Source organism: Hemitrygon akajei, chromosome 4 (assembly GCF_048418815.1).
Source record: "Hemitrygon akajei chromosome 4, sHemAka1.3, whole genome shotgun sequence".
NCBI lineage: Eukaryota > Metazoa > Chordata > Chondrichthyes > Myliobatiformes > Dasyatidae > Hemitrygon > Hemitrygon akajei.
Genome location: NC_133127.1, coordinates 155,181,522 through 155,200,535, shown reverse-complemented (window position 1 = coordinate 155,200,535; position 19,014 = coordinate 155,181,522). Strand labels below are relative to the sequence as shown.

Here is a 19,014-nt window from a genome sequence, read left to right as displayed (position 1 = left end):
ATAGTCACTTCTTTCCCTCTTGCAATTTAGGACAAATGGTAAAAGTGCACATTGGCCTACTCTATGCAAATATATACTGATACCATGCAGTAACCCTTCTGTTTAGTGTTCATTTTCAGTTAGCCACATCCTGGTTCTGCAGCGAGGGACAGCTGCTGTTTCAGTGATTGAACAAACACTTACACTTAGTGTTGCACTTCAGGATTACCAGTGTGACATTAATACAAGGTTATGCTAGAGTCACATTTTTTGAAACTGGTTGAAGTAGTATGCCATTCGTGTATTCAGTATGTTACATTTGGAGCGAATTAGCCTTTTTGTACTAGAATTAGAACTAAGAATATATCCATCTCAAACATTGTTTGTTTGTTAAATATTGAAGTAATAACAGCAGAACATTTAGATGTTAACCATATCAGCGTCTATGAATGATAACAAATCGTGTGTGTTCTACTTATTATGCAATGAAAAGCTCAGCGATTCTTAGATATGTTCTGAGAAATGAATAAGAATACTTGGATTGCAGTTCATTTTTTGGTGTGACATATTCTATAAAATTAAGATTTAATCCTAGTACAGAATGGATTTTTCTAATTTGTGAGAGCTGAGCTTGGAGCACTTGAATGTCTTATCCGACATTCTAACTGTACAAAGTTGAAATCTGTATGTAGTTTATACAGCTTAATATCATAAAATATAAAGAGAATAAGCAACTTGGCCCTTTGCATGTTTACTATTTTTCATTGTTGCTATGGCTGATCTTTAATGCCACTTTCCAGTACTAATTCAGTGTCCCCTGATTCTGTTGATAACCAAAGAATATGGCATTTTACCCTACTGGTAAAAGGAACATGAATTCTTTGAAGTGGCAGGGTTAATTTCATTGAATAATTCCTCAGAATTAATTGAAAGGCTGTAAATGAAACAAAATGTATTATCATGGCCAGTGTTACATCTATAGTAGAGATGCCAAGATTTCTGCTGTTTGAGTCGTACGTTGAATTCATTCAATTTTGCTGTGCAACTCAGCAAAATTACCTTATAACCTTGTATGTTTACTCAAGCTTTTGTCGTGATTTGATTGAATTGAATGTTTAAGTGTAATCTGATGCTTTTTGGGTTTAATTCAAAGCTTAAATAATTTGAATTTTGTCAACTTGTTATCTTTACATTATTCACTTCAAACTTGCAAAATTTTAAGGATTGTTTCTTGAGAATTTCACTGGGAACTGTTAACTACATTGTTTCCCTTTAAATTCCCTCGCAGCACCATGTTAACTTATGCTAATATTGTTTTCTATAAGTGACTTTTCTTGCTAGATTTTGGGCTAACTGGTCTAAAGTTTATCACCAGGATTTTTGGAATCCAGAATTCCCTGGATGGACCCCTCTTAATGCAGCCACTATTTCTGCATTGAATTTTGGCTGCTGGAGACTGGCCGCTTTTTAATACCTGTAAAATTTCCAGTGGTTTTCTTTAAGTGATTACTTTAAATTCCTTGTAATTGGACCCTTCTGTTTTCCATTATACTGCTGTATGCATTGTAACTTGTACACTGAAGCTAAATACAAAATGTTTGTGCAGTGCCATGATCGTGTCTTCTCAGTTTCTCTTGCACTTCCTTTCTTTGTGGTGTTGGTCAGTGATGAGCAGTGAACTGCAGTTATGTATTTATAATTAGGTCATTATCTAACTTGGGATACCATCGGGGCATAAGTCCTTGCAAGGGGTTCACCCTCTTGAAAGGGGTTCTGACATTGTCTTTTGAGATGACAGATTTGCCAGATGCTTCTCCCTTTTAAGTCATGTATAAAAAACATTCAGCTCATTGGGGAGTGAAGCATTACTGCCATTTATGCTGTTAACTTTTGTCTTGTAGGAAGTAGTGGCATATAACCCTGCCAGATCTGGCAGGGTTCTGATCTGATTGTATCTCTAATTTCTCATAGAATTGCCTTTTCACTGGCACAGTGGCCTTTCATAAATAGTACCTAGACTTGTGGCATTCTGAATTGTCAGTCTTGAATGTCACAGATCTAGCCATCAGACGTTGTATCTCCTGGTTCTTCCAGGGCTTCTGTTTTTGGAAGGCTCGTATGTTCTTCAAAGTACACATTCATCCTTGCGGGTATTGACTAAGTTGGCGACAGCAGTAACATATTCATTCAGATGTCAAAATTAATCCCAGAACGTGATCCAGTCTTCTGATTTCAATGCAGTCCTGTATCAGCTCCTTCATTGTGGCATGGTTCACAGTTTTGCCTATATATGGGGAGTAGATATACAGTCAGGTGATTGGACTTGTGTGGAATGGCAAGCAATTGTTCTTGATGGCAGTGAAATAGTGATAAGGTGTGCTTTGGTTCCATAAATTTACAGTACTGCTCCTTTGGATTAAGGAATTTCTTACCTGAAGGCTGACTCCTCTATTTTGAGATTCTGATTCATGAATACTTCAACATGAGGATTCTGACTCTGCATCTGTTTATCAAATCCCCAGTGCATTTCTAAATTCAAATGCTGATATTGCAGACTTGCAATCCTGGGCATCAAACCAGTAAATTTTGCAACCTTCAATGTATCGCAAGACAAGATCTCCAGATGATGATCCACATTTGATCTTATGGTTCTAATAATTAGAGCCAGACATCCTTATCGTTCAATGATTTGTGATAAAGGCTGTTGTATTGTCTGTATATGTGGGATATACATTTGCATGGGATTGCCTGCCAGTTTGGTTAAAATGCTCATAATTCCATTAATATGATTTCCCACAAACGCTTTTATTGAGTGGCAAATAATGTAGTACTGGTCAGGTTTTTTTTGCATATACAGTGTATTCTGGTTAATTGGACATATCGGGACCAGTACATTTTGGCCCAATTAAGCAGCTGCCCCAATTAGCTGAAGGTTCATGGAAATAGTTTGCCTTTTTTTAATACCTTTTTAACTATCACTTAATTAGGGAACAAATTATGTATTTAAAATTAGAATTCTAATGGTGGTTGTCTGTTGTATCTGACAATGGCAGGAAACCTGTGTGGGAGAATTTTTACCTAGCTGTTGGATTTTACTGTAGAGCTCATTTCCCTAGACCTCCAGACCTGATTTTGTATGCTAGAACAGGCCTGCCCTATCTCATCGTGGTATGAGACCTGCCAGCTACCCTCATGTGCTTTAGCCCACCTGTTGAAATGGTCTGGCCACTGTTGTATGCAAGCAGCTACTTGGAGCCACAGTGAGAGCTGAGTGTATGGTAAACATTTAAGATGATTGTCAGTTGCTTCACATTCTTAAAGGTACTGAACTTGTTGAAATAGTTGAAAGTGTTTTATTTTAACTTCTGGTTGTTTTTAGCATTTGGAAACCTGAATGCTTGATACTACAAAACAGTTCTGAATTGTCTTACCACTTATTTCTCACCATATATCAGTGACAATAATCAGTACTTTTTGAACACAAAATGTAGAGCTGACACTATTTAAAAACTGTTCACTTTAAGTACAGTGTAATGTCTAGCGACCACAAAAGTGCATATGGCTATCGCTAATTAGAAACTGTCAGCAACAGTCTCCTGGTGTAATTAATTGGCATAGTGTCCATAATAAATGAAGGGAATCCTAGCTATCTTAGTTTTTGTTCTTTAAGAGTTATTCCAAGTATGTGGTTGCTCCGATTAACCGACGGCCCAATTAACCAGAGTCCACTGTATTGCCAATTTTGCCACAGTCCATTCTGGCTATCTTGCATCCTTAAATAAATAAGGAATACTGGGAAAAGTTTCTTTAATGTTTAATTTTAAATGAAGGCAATGATAGAAAGCTTCTGTTAAAATGGATGAAGTAATACAATTCCAAATAACTTTCTGTCATTCTACCGAAGTATTGTCTTTTTTTGGAAGGAATGAAAATACAGAAATAGTTGCAAGCAGTATCTTCCAAAACAGCTGCTCTTATTTTACAGTTGGCAAGAGGTGAATAGACAGATATATGGCATTTTTTGTTAGCCTGAAGTGTTCTTTTGGACCTAGGTATGGTATGATTTGTTAGCATCAACCATTCCTTAACTTGGGGATATTTTAAATAAGATGGTGGTGGTGCATATGTATTGCAAGGCTCAGTGTCTTACTGGATTTCGAAAAAGTGTTCATTTATCTGCTTGTTTCCTGCATGTTCGCTCGATCCAGCAACGTGAACTACACTTGTAGCAAGCAGTCACTTTTGGTCATTAACTACCAATGCACCAACACAGTTTTGGACTATCCATTCAACTTTGACCAATTACCTCCGGAGTTAGTAAGGACACCGCGGACTTGCATTTAACTCACTCCGACTGGAAGGGCCTGGCGCCAGCGTCGAAACTGTAAGCAAAGGCAGGAAGCAGGGAGGTCTGCGTGCTAGGCTAAGGCTAAATTCACACCAGCCGGTGCTACCTAGCATTTTCCTCACCAATGTTCGGTCTCTGACGAACAGCTGGACAAATTAAGGACTTGAACCCTTGGACAAAGAAGGCTTATGGATTGCAATATCATGTTTTTTATGGAGATGAGGCTAAACAGTAATGTCCCAAACAACATGGTGGAACTGGAAGTGTGCACGGTCTTCAGGGCTGCAACAGCAACAGGTAAAAGTAGAGGAGGTGGTTTATGCATCTACGTGAATCGATCATGGTCACTAACTCTACCATTGCTGACACTTAATAATCAGGTATTCCAGATCAGCAGAGCACTAAGTGCAGAGCTTTTTATCAACCATGAATTTACATGCATCATTGCTGTTGCAGCTTATGTACCACCGGATGCTAATGTTAAAGTAGCCATGCAAGACCTCAGTGCCGCTATTAGCAAGTTGCAGACGTTGCATCCAGACGGAGCTTTTATTGTCGCTGGGGACTTTAATCATTGCAACCTATATACCGTGCTTCCAAGATTTTACCAAAATTTATCTTGCACCACAAGGGGAAATAAAACCTTAGATCATGTCCACACAAATGTGGCTGATGCTTACAAAACCACTACCCTTCCCCACCTGAGACAGTCCGACCACCTTTCATTGTTTCTGCTTCCCAAGTATAGCCCGGTCATTAGATGTGTGAAACCCACAATGAAGACTATTAAGATCTGACTGAATGGTACTGACTGTTCTTCATTCTTGCATGCAGACAGGAGCAAGTTTGCTGTCCGTGCCACCACAGACTCTCAGATTAACATTGACGTATACCAACTCTCTCCTTAAGCACATCAACAAGTGTGTAGACAGAGTGACATCACAAAAACAAAAGTTTTCCCCAATCAGAAATCATGGGTGAACACGGAGGTTTGCCTCCTGCTCAAAGCTGGAGATTCACCCTTCAGGTCTGGAGACTGGGAGGCTTACAGCTCAGCCAGGGCCAACCTGAGGAGGAGAATCTCTCAGGCTAAACATACAAACAAACAGAGGGTCAAGGAGCATTTCAACTCTTTGGACCCCCGGCGCATGTGGCATGGCATACAGATTATTACAGTCTTCAAGCCACCTTCCATCCTCAGCCAAAAAACTCCTAATTCCCACACCCCGCACTGCTCAGTTTTACCTCCTCCCCAAGATCCACAAGCCTGACTGTCCCGGTAGACCCATAGTTTCAGCCTCCTCCTGGCCCACTGAACTTGTATCTGCCTACCTGTTCTCCCATTTTGTCACCCATATTTCAGTCCCTCCCAACTGACATCCGGGATACATCCCATGCCCTCCATCTCTTCAGTAACTTCCAGTTCCTGGTCTTGACTGTTTCATTTTCACTATGGATGTCCAATCCATATACACTTCCATTCCCTATCAAGAAAGCCTCAAAGTCCTCTGCTACTTTTTTGACAATAGACCTCACCAGTTCCCCAACACCACCACACTCCTCCGGTTGGTGGAACTGATACTCACACTTAATAACTTCTCTTTTGGCTCTTCCCACTTCAGACCAAGGGTGCAGCTAAGGGCACTCGCATGGGCCCCAGCTATGCCTGCCTCTTTGTTGGTTATGTGGAACAGTCTATGCTCCAAATCTATACTGGTACTGCTTCTCAACTTTTCCTTCGCTACATTGACGACTACATTGGTGCTGCTTCCTGCACCCATGCCGAGCTCGTCAATTTCATCAACTTTGCTTCTAACTTCCACCCAGCCCTCAAATTCACTTGGTCCATCTCGGACACTTTTCTCCCCTCTCTCGGTCTCCATCTCTGGAGACAGACTGTCCACTGATATCTTCTGTAAACCCACTGACTCTCATAACTACATCAACTATACCTCTTCCTACCCTGCCAAATGCAAAAATGCTATTCCCTATTCCCAGTTCCTGGACAGAGCTCACCTCTGTCCCAGGATACAGGCAGCCCCCAGGTTACAAACTAGTTCAGTTTCTGAGCCTGTCTTTAAGTCGGATTTGTATGCAAGTCGGAACAGGTACATCTGGTATTGTTTAGTGTCAGTCAAACGTTTGTCTTAGTATATAGTATATATTTTACCTTTCTATGCATATAAAACACTTAAATGTATGTATTTCAATAATTAAACTACTGCGTTGTTTAGTAATAATTGTAGCTTTCATTGGGGCAGGACCTTTCACATGCTCCATTATTCTCACTTTATCCTTCACCTGTATCCTTTAAAGTTGTTCCAATCGTTGACCAACTGTAGCCTAAAGCTTTTTCAATGACTGATGGCGTTTCATCTCTTTCCAATCGCTTTATTATTTCTACTTTATTTTCAGTTGCGATCGTTTTCCATAAATGGAACAGGAAACCGCGGATTTTATGTTCTATCGCTGAGCAGCAGTGAACCATCTGGTTGGCCTATCAAAGTTCTCTTTAGGAACTAGTTGACTTGATCAGCATTTCTGATCTGGCTATTGTTCACGATTGCACTTAATAAAAAAAAATATATACAGCGGAGGATGCGGGCGACGGGTCTTGTGCTGCTCCGGGTCCTAAACTCCACCCGCACTGAGAAAGGTTAAATGGGACAAGGTGGGGCGGTGCTGACTGGGAAAGGTGGGAGGGTGGTCAGGGTGAATCTTGCTAAGAAAAATTTAAGCCAAATACAAAGTTACACAGTGTTAACAGCAACAACTTAAAATGGCGGACGGCGTCGTGATCTGACTTAAAATGGCAGACGGTACTCTCCTCCCTCTGTTTGTAAGTATGAGTTGTCCATAAGTCAGACGTTCATAACTCGGGGACTGCCTGTGCTGACGGACTTTTACTGCTGAACCATTGAGAGCATACTCACCAACTGCATCTCAGTGTGGTATGGCAATTGTCCTGTATCAGATAGCAAAGCACTCAAGCGGGTGGTGAAAATTACCCACTGGATTATCGGCACCCAATTGCACACCATTGAGAACATTGCCTGGGAAGGGTGAAAAGCATTATCAAGGATGCATCTCATCCTAACCATGGACTTCTTACTCTCCTTCCATCCGGTAGGCACTTCAGGATCCTCTGCTCCCGCACCAGCAGGCTCAGAAAGAGCTTCTCCCCTGAGGCTGTGATCCTGCTGAACCTCGCATCACAGCGCTAAGCAGTGTTGCACCCATATTGTACTGTGTCAGTACTTTTATATTTGTATGCTGTAGCACATACTTTTTATTCGCAGTTATTTTGTAAATAACACTGTTCTTTTGCACTTTTGGTTAGATGCTAATTGCATTTCATTGGCTTTGTATCTGTACTCGGTACAATGACAAATTTGAATCTAATCTATTATATTTCATGGTAAATTTAATTTAGATTTGAATTTGACATGTCTAATCTTCAAATTTAACTGAATTCTTTGCTAGTGTAAGTATTGGCAATGATCTTTCCAATACTAACTTGTAGAGTTGGAGATCTTTTTTGCAGAGAAATTGTTGAAAAATTTAAGATATGAAGAAAAATAATCAGATTTATTGCAGCCCTGTGAAAGTGTCCAGATATAAATAGAGTGTGTCTTTGTAGAAGTGTTTATTTGGGCTTTATTTAAGTTATCTATTTTGTTTCTCCAGTTTTAATTGTGAAATAATTACCTATTAAAATCAAAATATGCAAACATCATGGTTTTTGTTACCAGTGAAAGCTGAATAACTGTATATGTAAACGTTGTGACAGAATTTGTACAGTCCCAAAGAACAATTTTTGCAGGCTTTTAATCAGGTAGCAGTTGCCTTGCATGGTCAGTCTTAAATAGCATGTTTACGAATTTATTAATTTCTGCAAATATTCTATCCAGTTAATTACCTTGGAATCAAAATTTAGATCTAGGTTAGATCTAAGTACCAACTATTTTGCATAGATGCGTATAGCCCAGCTCCTGCTGGCAGTCAAGGGCCTGCTCCACTTATGGGTATGAACATGAACAACCGTGGACCTATGCCTGGTACTGCAATGGGACCTGTCCCAGCCATTGGGCCAGAAGGAGCTGCAAGTATGGGAACACCCATGCTGGGAGACAACAGTGGAACAATGGTAATGTATTAAATAATCCGTTTTTTTGTCATTATATTTTAAGTAATATAAGAAAGGTATGTTTACACTAATGTAGACTAACAAGATTTGTAATCATGTGCAAAATATTTAGCATGTTTTTTGTGTTCCACTCATTTTAAAGAATGCACTAGTCAACTAAGTTTAGTTGATCAAAACTGATTAAGTAATCTTAGATTTGTAGGATGCTATTTCGGTAAATGTGTGTCTTGATGTGTTTTAAAAATTTACATCTAAATGATGAATTCAGAATTATAGAACAATGCTTTTAACAATTTTGCTACATTTATAAAAAGAATATGGATGGTTTTAAGTTGGGCAGTCTTGCAGTATTACTAATAAACAAAATTAGATGTTTAGTATTGTGGATTTGAGTTTTGTGAATTTGAATATATTTGATTATAAGATTAATTTTAATTTTACTCACTGTTTAATAGCAAAATGGATTTAAAAGAAATAAGGGTCATGCCTAATAAGTCTAAATGGCTTATTGAGTGTATTACATATTCTCAGGTGTTGGAGGCTAGCTTGAATTTTGTGTTAAATTTTCTGTGATGACAATCTGGGGGAAAGTATAGCTGAATTTATGGAGAGCCTAAGGAGGAACTTCATTCAGAAGGTGGTGAAAATGTGGAATGCCCTTCCAGGGGAACTGGTGGATGCAGGTTTGAGTTCAACATTTAAGAGAAGTTTGGATAAGTGCTAGAATGGGAGGAATATAGAGGGCTATGGTCCAGGTACAGGTTGATGGGACTAAGCAGAAAAACAGTTCAGTACAAACTACATAGGCCAAAGGGCCTGTGTCTATGCAGTAGGGCCTGCTCTATGACTCTTTACAATCTAAATGTTACCTTTAATAGGGTTTTGTAATATATATATTTGCACTTGATATTCTACTTTACCTTAAAACAGTATTAAATTAAAACTAATGGTTGAAACTAATTCACTGAACTTGTAGGCAAAGCTTTAAATTTTGCCTTGAGTCATTAAGTACTCTCACATCAGATAGTTCAATTTTGTCTAATATGTCAACCTTTTAAAAGTGTAAACGTACCTTTCTAATATTAAACTGAAATTTGCGCAAAAGCATTTTGTCAAATATTGAAGTTTATCAGGCTAGAATTTTAATTAAATGTATAAAATTATGCATATATTTGGACTTTAAATTTAAAAGTATACCTGACTCCATTTTTTCTCTAAGTAATACCTTGTTTTAAGATTTCATTATGATACAGAGAATGAATTTTTAGTCAAGTTTTTTAACAATGTGAAAATTTTATTTATTTATATCTCCCACATTTTGCCTCCAAGAATAAGGGAATTGAATTGAATCTTTCAGTAATGTCTTATCATTGATTATCAAAGAACAAGATTTTTCTATAGTAATAACTAGTATATACTATTATCTAACATGCGAACTGTCGCATGTCGTATTTTGTCCTGGAATCCAAATTGGTGGCTGAGCAAGTGCCATCTCCACTTTCTGTTGATAAAAAGCCACACCAAAAAAAAACCAAATTTCCATGTGAAAAATATGGAAATGTCCATCTTTTAAGGGTCTACTTTATTTACAGACTTTTAACATTTTTAGTCAGCAGCCTTATTGTGCTCTTTTCCTGAACTGAAATATTGCCCAGTAGTAAAGTTGTTATTAAATTTACAGAGAGGGTAGTACTATTTTACAAGTGTAGAGTTTGTAATATAGTTTAATTGCATAAATCAATAACATTCATCTAGTGTTAACTTTATTAGCAAATTGAGTTAATTTTGCTATATGTGATCTAATTAGCCAAGTACTTAAAGTACTGAGTTGTATTGCAGATGACAACATTCTTGATTTTCATTGTTGTTGTCATGTCCTGTCTGTGGCCACTCTCAAATTTGTACTTAATACCTCTCATAGTTTTAGAAATTCCTCAACATTTTGGTAAAGACTGTTGCATGGTTTTATTTCATTTGCCAGACAGACAAGCAGGTCCTTATTTGGGGAAACACTGGTTGTATTATTACTACAAGGCTGTTTTGTTTCCAGAACTGTTTCGACTCTGTATGCATTTAGTTTACACTGATTTTGGGTTGGGGAATTATTAATTGCAGTTGATGTTAAATAATCCTTATGCCTTGAATAATCTCTATCAAAAGATTTCCTACAGTGCTGGAGAACCAATGGATCATGACAACATCTGCCTTATTCTCTTTTTTGGTGTCCTTGCAATAATATAAACATAAATGCACAAGTGACAAATGGGAAGGTAAAAGGCAATTGTGGTTTGGCAAGGGAGCAAAACACAGTTGAGAGAAAATTGAGGTAGTTAGAATTGCAAACAAAAACCATGGAAAATATGGTTTGGTGGAAAATAAAGGGGAAAGGACAAGAAAATATAGAGAAGATGTAATACTGATGAAAATAAGTAAGAATTGAGAATGGGTAAGAAGAAAGAAAGTGAAACTTGAGTGGGAGAAGGACTGAGTTAAACAGGATAAGAGATTTGGCAATATGTGGAGAGAGGGCATGAAAGTTAAATTGTTGGAGATTAGTGATTAAGATAAAAAGATATGAAAATAAAGTAGCAGTGAGACTGGAATTGGGAGCAAAAAAAATTGGAAGAATTCAGTACGACAGGCAGCTGGATCCACTTGAAGGGTGTTGACCCAAAACATCAACTGTCCATTTCCCTGTACACGCTGCCTGACCCAATACGTTCCTCCTAGCTGTTTTTTTTTTTAAACAAGTAGCAACTAGAGAGGGCATGTTGGGCGTATTGTAAGGTAAATAAAAGCAAATGGTGGAAATGTTTTTAATTTTTAAAAACACCATCTATCTTGGAGCATAAAACTTTACTCCCTATCATGTGAAATCACTGTAGAGATACTTGCACTCTATTTCCTTCAAAATGAATTACATAATACATGAAATTTCATTGTTTATAATTTTCATAAATCTTACTAAGCCTGAGAAATTTATGCAAATTCACGTGAATATGTTTTTGTCATCATAATAAGTGGCCTCCTAGTCTTGAAAAAAAATTAGTATGGTCTATAGTTTTTGTGTTGTAATGGTTTTGGAGTCCTTTCAAATTTGGCTAATTGTGTATTATGCCAGTTGAGTTTTTGATGTTTTGAAAGTAAGTTCTAAAAATTGCATTTCATTATTTAAAGCATCATTCATCTATAAGTTAACTAATTTAATTGCTCCTTTTATCTCCTTTTTGTATGTTCCTGGTACTGCTGGACTGCCTGCCAAACTTCATGACACCAACATGGAATGTCGCCAATCAATTTATAAATATGCCATCTTTTGATTGGTTCCTCCAATGGAACATATTATGGACATTCTTTTTTTAAAATATATGTAATATATAAAATATCACTGCAAATGGACACTAGCGCAATGATAGATTTCCTCAAGGAGCTCCTAGTCAATTAGGTTCTCCTCCTATGGTTAATAGGGGAAGCTTAAGCGGAACGCCTGCACCTGAGGCTGCTCCTCAACAACCCATGGCAGGTGTGGGTGCTGTAAGTGCTGCACCTGGTGGTTTTGGTAGAGGAAATCAAGTTGGTAACTTTGATGGAGCTAATAAACGCCGCAGATATTAGACATTTTGAACTGTAGCAAACGTCATGCTTTTCTGTGACAGTTTAAGATATACGGATATCTAGTGATTTAAAACTATCAGTTGAGTTTTATCTGCTGTTATTTGACTTTTTTAATGTGATGTAAATCTTTGGATTTTGTTTCCTTATATATTTTTGTTTGACTCTATACTGAAGTCTAAAATGCTTCAGGCTTTATCTCATAGAACAACCACATAAAACATTGCTTTAGCAAGTTGGGCTTACATTTTGTGTCTGCAGTATTAGACATCTTTATAATGTGACCATGCTGTAAAATCCATGGAACAATAAATAAAACAAATAAACTATTTCTTTTGTTAAAATAATTGAACACTAGCTAACATGTACTAAGCGATGCACAATCTGTAATGTGCATAATTTTTAAATTGATGCAATTTATTTGTCTTATGTTTTCTAAATTCCTGATACAGATTATCCCATCCCATGACTATATTGTTTCACAGATCATTTTTCAAGTTCAAGTTGCAAATGGCTATATCCTATCCACATGAATTTATAATTACTTGGGAACAAATTTAAAATATGTTCTTAATTTCTCTAGCATTCCTGTCTCCCTTCTCTTTCTGCTGACCCAAGCAAATAATTAGATCATTTTGGATTATTCTGTCAAGTTGAATTTGCTATTTTAGTTTAAAATTGCTATATTAGTTAAAAGTCACTACTATGAAATCTTGTGCAGTATTGGTCATGTTGACGTAACACCGCAGATACTTTCAAAATAGATTAGCAACATCCATTTAAAAAAACTATTGCCATAGCAATTTTCGTTCATTTGAGGTTTATGCAACCTTAAACTCCCAAATTTTGTAAAGCAAAAGTATACTTCTGAAGAATTGACTTGTATTGTCAATTTACTATACAAAAGTTGAGCATATTTAAATCATTCTGTTTAACTGGATGAGTTGTTTAATTTGACATTCTCAGCATACTTCTAAACAGAGGCCCTGTTTTAAATCAGTTTAGAAACGATTGTTTAAGTATGAGGCTTCAAAAGTAAAAGTTTCTTCACGTTGCTTGAACTTGTTCTTCTGTAGCATAAAAGATTATTTAAAATACTTTGAGTGTAGGATTATCATTGTTATGGATTTTTTTTGTATCTCATTAGTGTTAACCAGTAATTTCATATTTACATGTAGCCGAGTGGAAATCTTACGTTTTATTTTAAATAATATTTTGGGTCGGACTGAAATAATCATATTAATTTTGCTGAAATTGAACTGTTGATATTCAATTGATAATCAGCTTTTGATTCCCTCTAAGTGCTCTGCAGTGAAAAGTAATATTTTGCATCTTTGTTACCTGTATTTCCCACATTGTCTGGATAGCAAATTGAAATTAGTGTTATTAGTTGTCCTTCTATCATAGTACATTTGGTATTTTGATAGAGCTTCACTATTTTAGGTTTAAAAAGACCTTTTAAATGGTTGGGAGACAGTTAAGTCTTTTTGAAGTCACCTCAATCTTTATATGGTGCTTGCTTTTCCCTGAGATGAATTGTCAAAAGAAAAGGACAGCAGGAAAATTGCTCCCCAACTCTCAAAGGCAGTAGAGCAAACTCCTAGAGACTTGTGTGTGTTCTGCACATTTAATTGTCCCTACAGATAACTTATAGGATAATGAAAATATCCAATCCTTTGAAAACTGATTTGAATGACTGAAATACTTTATTTTCCACTTATGTTAGGAATCTATTCTGGCATCTAACTAGAACCTTAAGTGGATTTTTTTCATGATGTATTCTCTCCATCCACCATCTTTATCAGTGTAGATAATCTAAATTAAAACTTGAGTCAGGATCTGGTTTTCAAATATTCAAAATACAAAGTACATTTATTATGGATGTATACAACCCTGAGGTTCGTCCTCTGCAGACAGCACTTCTCAGCAAATAACTCTGTGCATCATTTATATACTGAAGGTTTATTGGTCTACCAACCTTTTGCTGCTCCACCTTAACTTTTGGTATTCCTCAAGGTTCAGAATGCACTACTAAGTGTGAGTTTTATTTGCTATGCATAGTCCATTCTGTAAATGAGTTTTCCATGTTGCAGAGTATATTTAAGAGACATATTGGCAAGATTATAAATGTTCAGTTTCACTGTCACCAATGTTTTTATCCTAAATTATTTGAATTGAATTGTCCCAGTGGTTTGATGGAATTCAGACTTCTGTATCAGATTGATGAACCTTGCTTTTGAATTTGAGACCTTTTTAACTGCTGCTTCCATTATTTCTGTTACCTTTCATATTGCTGAAATACAATTGCACATTTTTATTAGTTGCTTTGTAGAACAATTTAACAGCATAACTATCTCGTATGCTCCTCCAAGGGGGGAAAATTCCAAACATTTATCCAATTCAGTTTACGACTTGTTATTGTATATCATTTTATCACTTTTTTGACAAAATGTGCATTAGATGATATCTTGAAATTCCAAAAAATAAACCTGGAAATCTTAAGTAAAAACAAAATACTGGAAGATGCACAGCAGTATGGGCCACATCTAATGGAGAAGCAACAATTAAAGTTTCCGTTTGAAGACTTCGTTAGAGTTGGGAAGAAAGAAAAGCTTAAGGTGCAGTGAGGAGAGGGGAATACCTCAGGATATAATTGTGATGGGGGGGATAAGCTGTAAAGATAATCTGACAAATGAGTGAAGAGGAGCAGTTAGAGACTGAGAACATAAAGAAATGTAGGAGTTTCAAAATATGGAGCTTGAAGTCAAGGCCACCAGTTAGACCATCTTGGTCTCATACCTGTTAATTTAATTACAAAATATGAACTTGCCTTCATTGGTTTTGCTGCAGTAAATTGGGATCATCTGATTACTTGCTATTCCAGCCGAAGTTTTTCTTTATCAAATATATAACAGATCTTTTGGTTTTTCAGTGCCTCCAGTTCATGTGAAAAGCTATACACAGCCAAAGGTCAATATAGATAATGCACTATGAAGTTTAATCTTTGACTGTTAGGTGAAGACATAGGTAAGCTTTTTATCCAGTGATTTTTATTTTTTGCATTCACCATCTGTTTAATACTTTCTTTTTGAAAGCCATAGTTTATCCATTAGTTATTCTGTATAGAGTGGATCCTGTTTAATTAGGACACATTGGGACCTCTACATTTTGGTCCAATTAAACAGCTGTCTCAATTAGCCAAAGTTTCATGGAAATAGTGGAAAAAGGTGTATGAGGCAAAAAAAAGCTGCCGTTTAACAGTGATTATTTATATATTTAAATGAAATGTAGAACAAATTAGAACACTACTAATACTGTAAAACTATTAGTTCCTAATAATCGTTGACAAAGGAATTCATCCAGTGTACACTGCTGTGTTCCTTAGATTGACAGTAAATGAACAAGATCAGTGCAGATACCTAGTGCAGATAATGGACTGCCTTCATACAATACTTTCCATTGCATTCTCTAAATCTTTATTTTCATTGTAACATGCAACACGATTCTTCAAATTCTTCATTATTCTTGACTTGTTGAATTGTGAAACAGTTTCCTTTTTTCCACCCTGGTCCTTAACTGGCATCTCCTAGCCTGAATGCTTGAAACCATGATGAGCAAAACTTCCAAACTATCTTACTGCTTATTTCTCACCAACTATCAGTAACAAAAATCACTGCTTTTTGAACACAAACACACAATGACCCTTTTTTTAAAAAAAACTGTTTGTTCTAAGTATGGGGTAGTATCTTAATACCCACACAAGTGCACAAGATTGATGTTAGTTAGAAGCTATTTGTAAGAGTCTCCTGTCCCAATTGACTGGCATTGTGTCCCAAATAAAAGATTTTCTTGATTATATTTTGTTCTTTAAGAGTTGTCCTAATTGAGCAGCAGCCCTGATTAATTAATGGCTCAATTAACTGGAATCCACTGTATTTTAAAGAAGTCAGCTTCTGCCTCTTTATTAAATTTATCATTCAAATTATTCCACATAATGGCTGAACATAGAAAGTATAATTGAGTGACATTCTGTCTACTTTCCAACAATTTAGTGATTAAATCAAATTCAAAACCTTACTGTCATGGTTTAAGTAACTCTTTTTCTACATATGAGCTAAACTCAATCTATAAGAATCAGTTTGCACCTCTCAACTCTTGAATGTATGAATTAGTGATAAGTGAATCAACTTCGCTATTACCCTTGAATGAAATTTTTAATTAGATTTATCTTAACATAAGCTATTCCTGCAATTCTTTGAATGGACTTCAGCTACACCATTTTGTTTTAAATGGAGTGAAGCACCTCCTGAAGGGTTAGTAGAAATTCCAGCTCAATAGCAAGAAGATTTGTCCTCACCTTCTCTCACCCTAACCTCATACATGTTAACATTTGCAAAGGTTTGTTATCCTTTGCATTTTGTTTTACATTTGTCATTTTTATTGACAATTAAATGCACTTCACTGAAGTATGTATCAGTAAGCTGAATTTATTTCTCCAAAATACTCAGTGGTGACAGCTGTGGGTTATTTTGGTTTTGTTTAAAAGTAAAGCCTTCAGGTGCAAATACTGATTTGATGGGAAGCTATTGGTCCAACAATTGCAGGTTTCTGCTTTAATGAATCTGATTTTTAAGTCACTGTACTCCCTGATCAATTCATGGTGCATGTAATGGCATTAAGGGTGTTTACTTTCATTTATCGTAAAATGTCAATTAGTTGTTTTCTTTCTAAAGTAATAGTGTCTTATACATTAAGTTTCATACCTGAGCACCTAGAATTTTGCAAGTTGCTGGTTGTGATCATTGGTTGTTGCATCTACGAAATCAAAGTTGCATATCTATGGTTTGATTATTTTAAAATACAATTCAGACGTAATTGCTTAAAATCTTACAGCAGACTCTGGCAATTTTATTGATCAAATAAATTAAATAAAACATTGTCTTTTCCAAAAAAAATGACTTTTTCATTTAAGAGTACACTTGTAAATTATAAAGCTTATACTCAATTATAGAGCTGATACTGCATAAATCTCATAGAAACATTGTGTACTTTAATGTTGCATGTACTTCAATTTTGATAACTTGTTAATGGCGTTGGTTGTGGAGCTCAAAGTATTTCAGCTGAGATAAATGTGCAGTAACTTATCACTAAGTAACCTGGATTTAAAGTATATTTTGTTGTTTTTTTTTTACGAATTCCTCTGCATTTAAAGTGAAATGTTTGACCCACATAATGGTATATTTTGTTGTAAATAATTTGACACAAAGCACTTCTATAATCTTGCTTCTTCTTTAGAATTAACATAGATCTCCATCAATGGTAAGAGTATTTTTAAGCTTTTTAAGCAGTCACAATCAAATCTCCTTACCTCATATTTACTTGAATCAATATTACAATTTTGCAATTTTTGTTTTTGTCTTTAAGTCAGAACCCACAGGCTTCCATGTAAAAAGAACAATGATACCTTTTAACATTTGTCTGATTTTAAAGTACACTTTCCGAAGTTAGATGGGCATGGAATTCTTGTTCTGTGTCTTGACAGATATCTGAGTGATTGGAATGCCTGACAATTTTTATAATTTGTACTAAACTAGTAAATAAAACTTCTCTAGCTCTTAATTATTTGCATTAGTTAATAACAACCTGAATCAATTCTGATTACCAGGTTTTCTTCCCTTTCTAAATTTCCTCCTTTTTACCGTTTAATCTTAATGGAAATAAATTCTTACTGGATTTTGTTCCATTGCGTTGATCACTTTATCAAAATATCAATTGTTTGGCTACTTTTAGCTTTTTAGTTGGGCTAGCAGTCACTGCTTTGGAGACACATCTTGTGCTTTCCCATGAGATGATAGCGATATAACTATGTTCACAAGTGAAGTTGGTCACGAGAATGGCTGATTTTATCTGTTATTGCTATAATTTCATGACTTGAGAGAAGAAAATGACCATTTCATTTTATTTTGAACAGCAAATCAATTTTCTTAAGTTAGTTTGGATTTTTTAGTTTTATGATTTCAATGCTTAAAAATGATACACTTGTAATCTATGTGTACTTTAAATTTTGATTTGGATGTAATTAACTATTAGCTCTTCTCTTTGGCAGCAATCGTATACTTGGCACCTCTGACTAAGTTTCACTGAAAAGCACTTGATCTTTTGGCAGTGATTTCCTTGATGTTCTGTCATACTGGTTTGCAATTTTTAACAAGTAAATGTCCCAACTACTTTAAAAAGGTCTCTCTTGTTAAGAATACAAATGTATCATATGCTTCCATCACTCTTCCTGCTGAGAATCACTTTCTGATGAGATTTCTAGGTATATATTGTGTGCTTATGATGTAATTCATTGTAGTTTGGTGTTGTGAAGTGTCATTTTCTGTTAGAACTTTGCCAAATGATTCTTTTCCTTCTATTTTGAGTCTTTTTTCTAACTGTTTTTGCTTGTGTAGTGCAATTTCTCTCCTGTTTCATTTGTGAGCTAAGTAAATGCCAGGGATTAAACTTGGAAGCATTGCTAATTGTGATTGTTCATTTTTAAAAGCTAGTCACCTAGTCAAGCTGAAGTAAATTGAGAAGTCAAAACAAGACTTTGTTTACTCACTCTATGCAGGCATATGAAGTATTTAACATGCTGCATTAGTTACAGCATGTGAAAAGTGCTGCCATTCTTTCATCAGTAAGTTTGTATGTCTTGATTATTTTATATAAATGCATTTTGTATATTTGGAGTAAACCTAAATTACTCCCATTTCCCTCAATTTGGGCCTCTACAAGACAGCATTGCATCTTTCTATGAGAATTATAATTTGAGCCAATTTGATCAGAAATTCCTCAGTGTGATTGCTAAATGACTCACACCCTCTTTACATAGGCAGTCCAACAGTAGAAACTCCTGGGAGTGCGCATCTCGCACAATCTCCCCTGG

The 19,014-nt window shown here is 36.0% G+C and overlaps 1 protein-coding gene across 2 annotated transcripts in view; it reads left to right on the top strand.

The window, feature by feature from the left end:
* Positions 1–19,014, top strand: part of LOC140726821 (paraspeckle component 1-like) — a 134,212-nt gene that overhangs the window by 52,448 nt on the left and 62,750 nt on the right. Inside the window, exons 8-9 of one of the 2 annotated variants that reach the window (XM_073043674.1) lie at positions 8,302–8,474; positions 11,880–12,415. The exons of the other annotated variant lie outside the window; for it this stretch is intronic. Coding sequence (XP_072899775.1) covers positions 8,302–8,474; positions 11,880–12,089 — 383 coding nt within the window. The 3' untranslated portion in view covers positions 12,090–12,415. Of the gene's footprint in view, positions 1–8,301; positions 8,475–11,879; positions 12,416–19,014 lie in introns of those variants that run through there. 2 annotated transcript variants of the gene reach the window in all.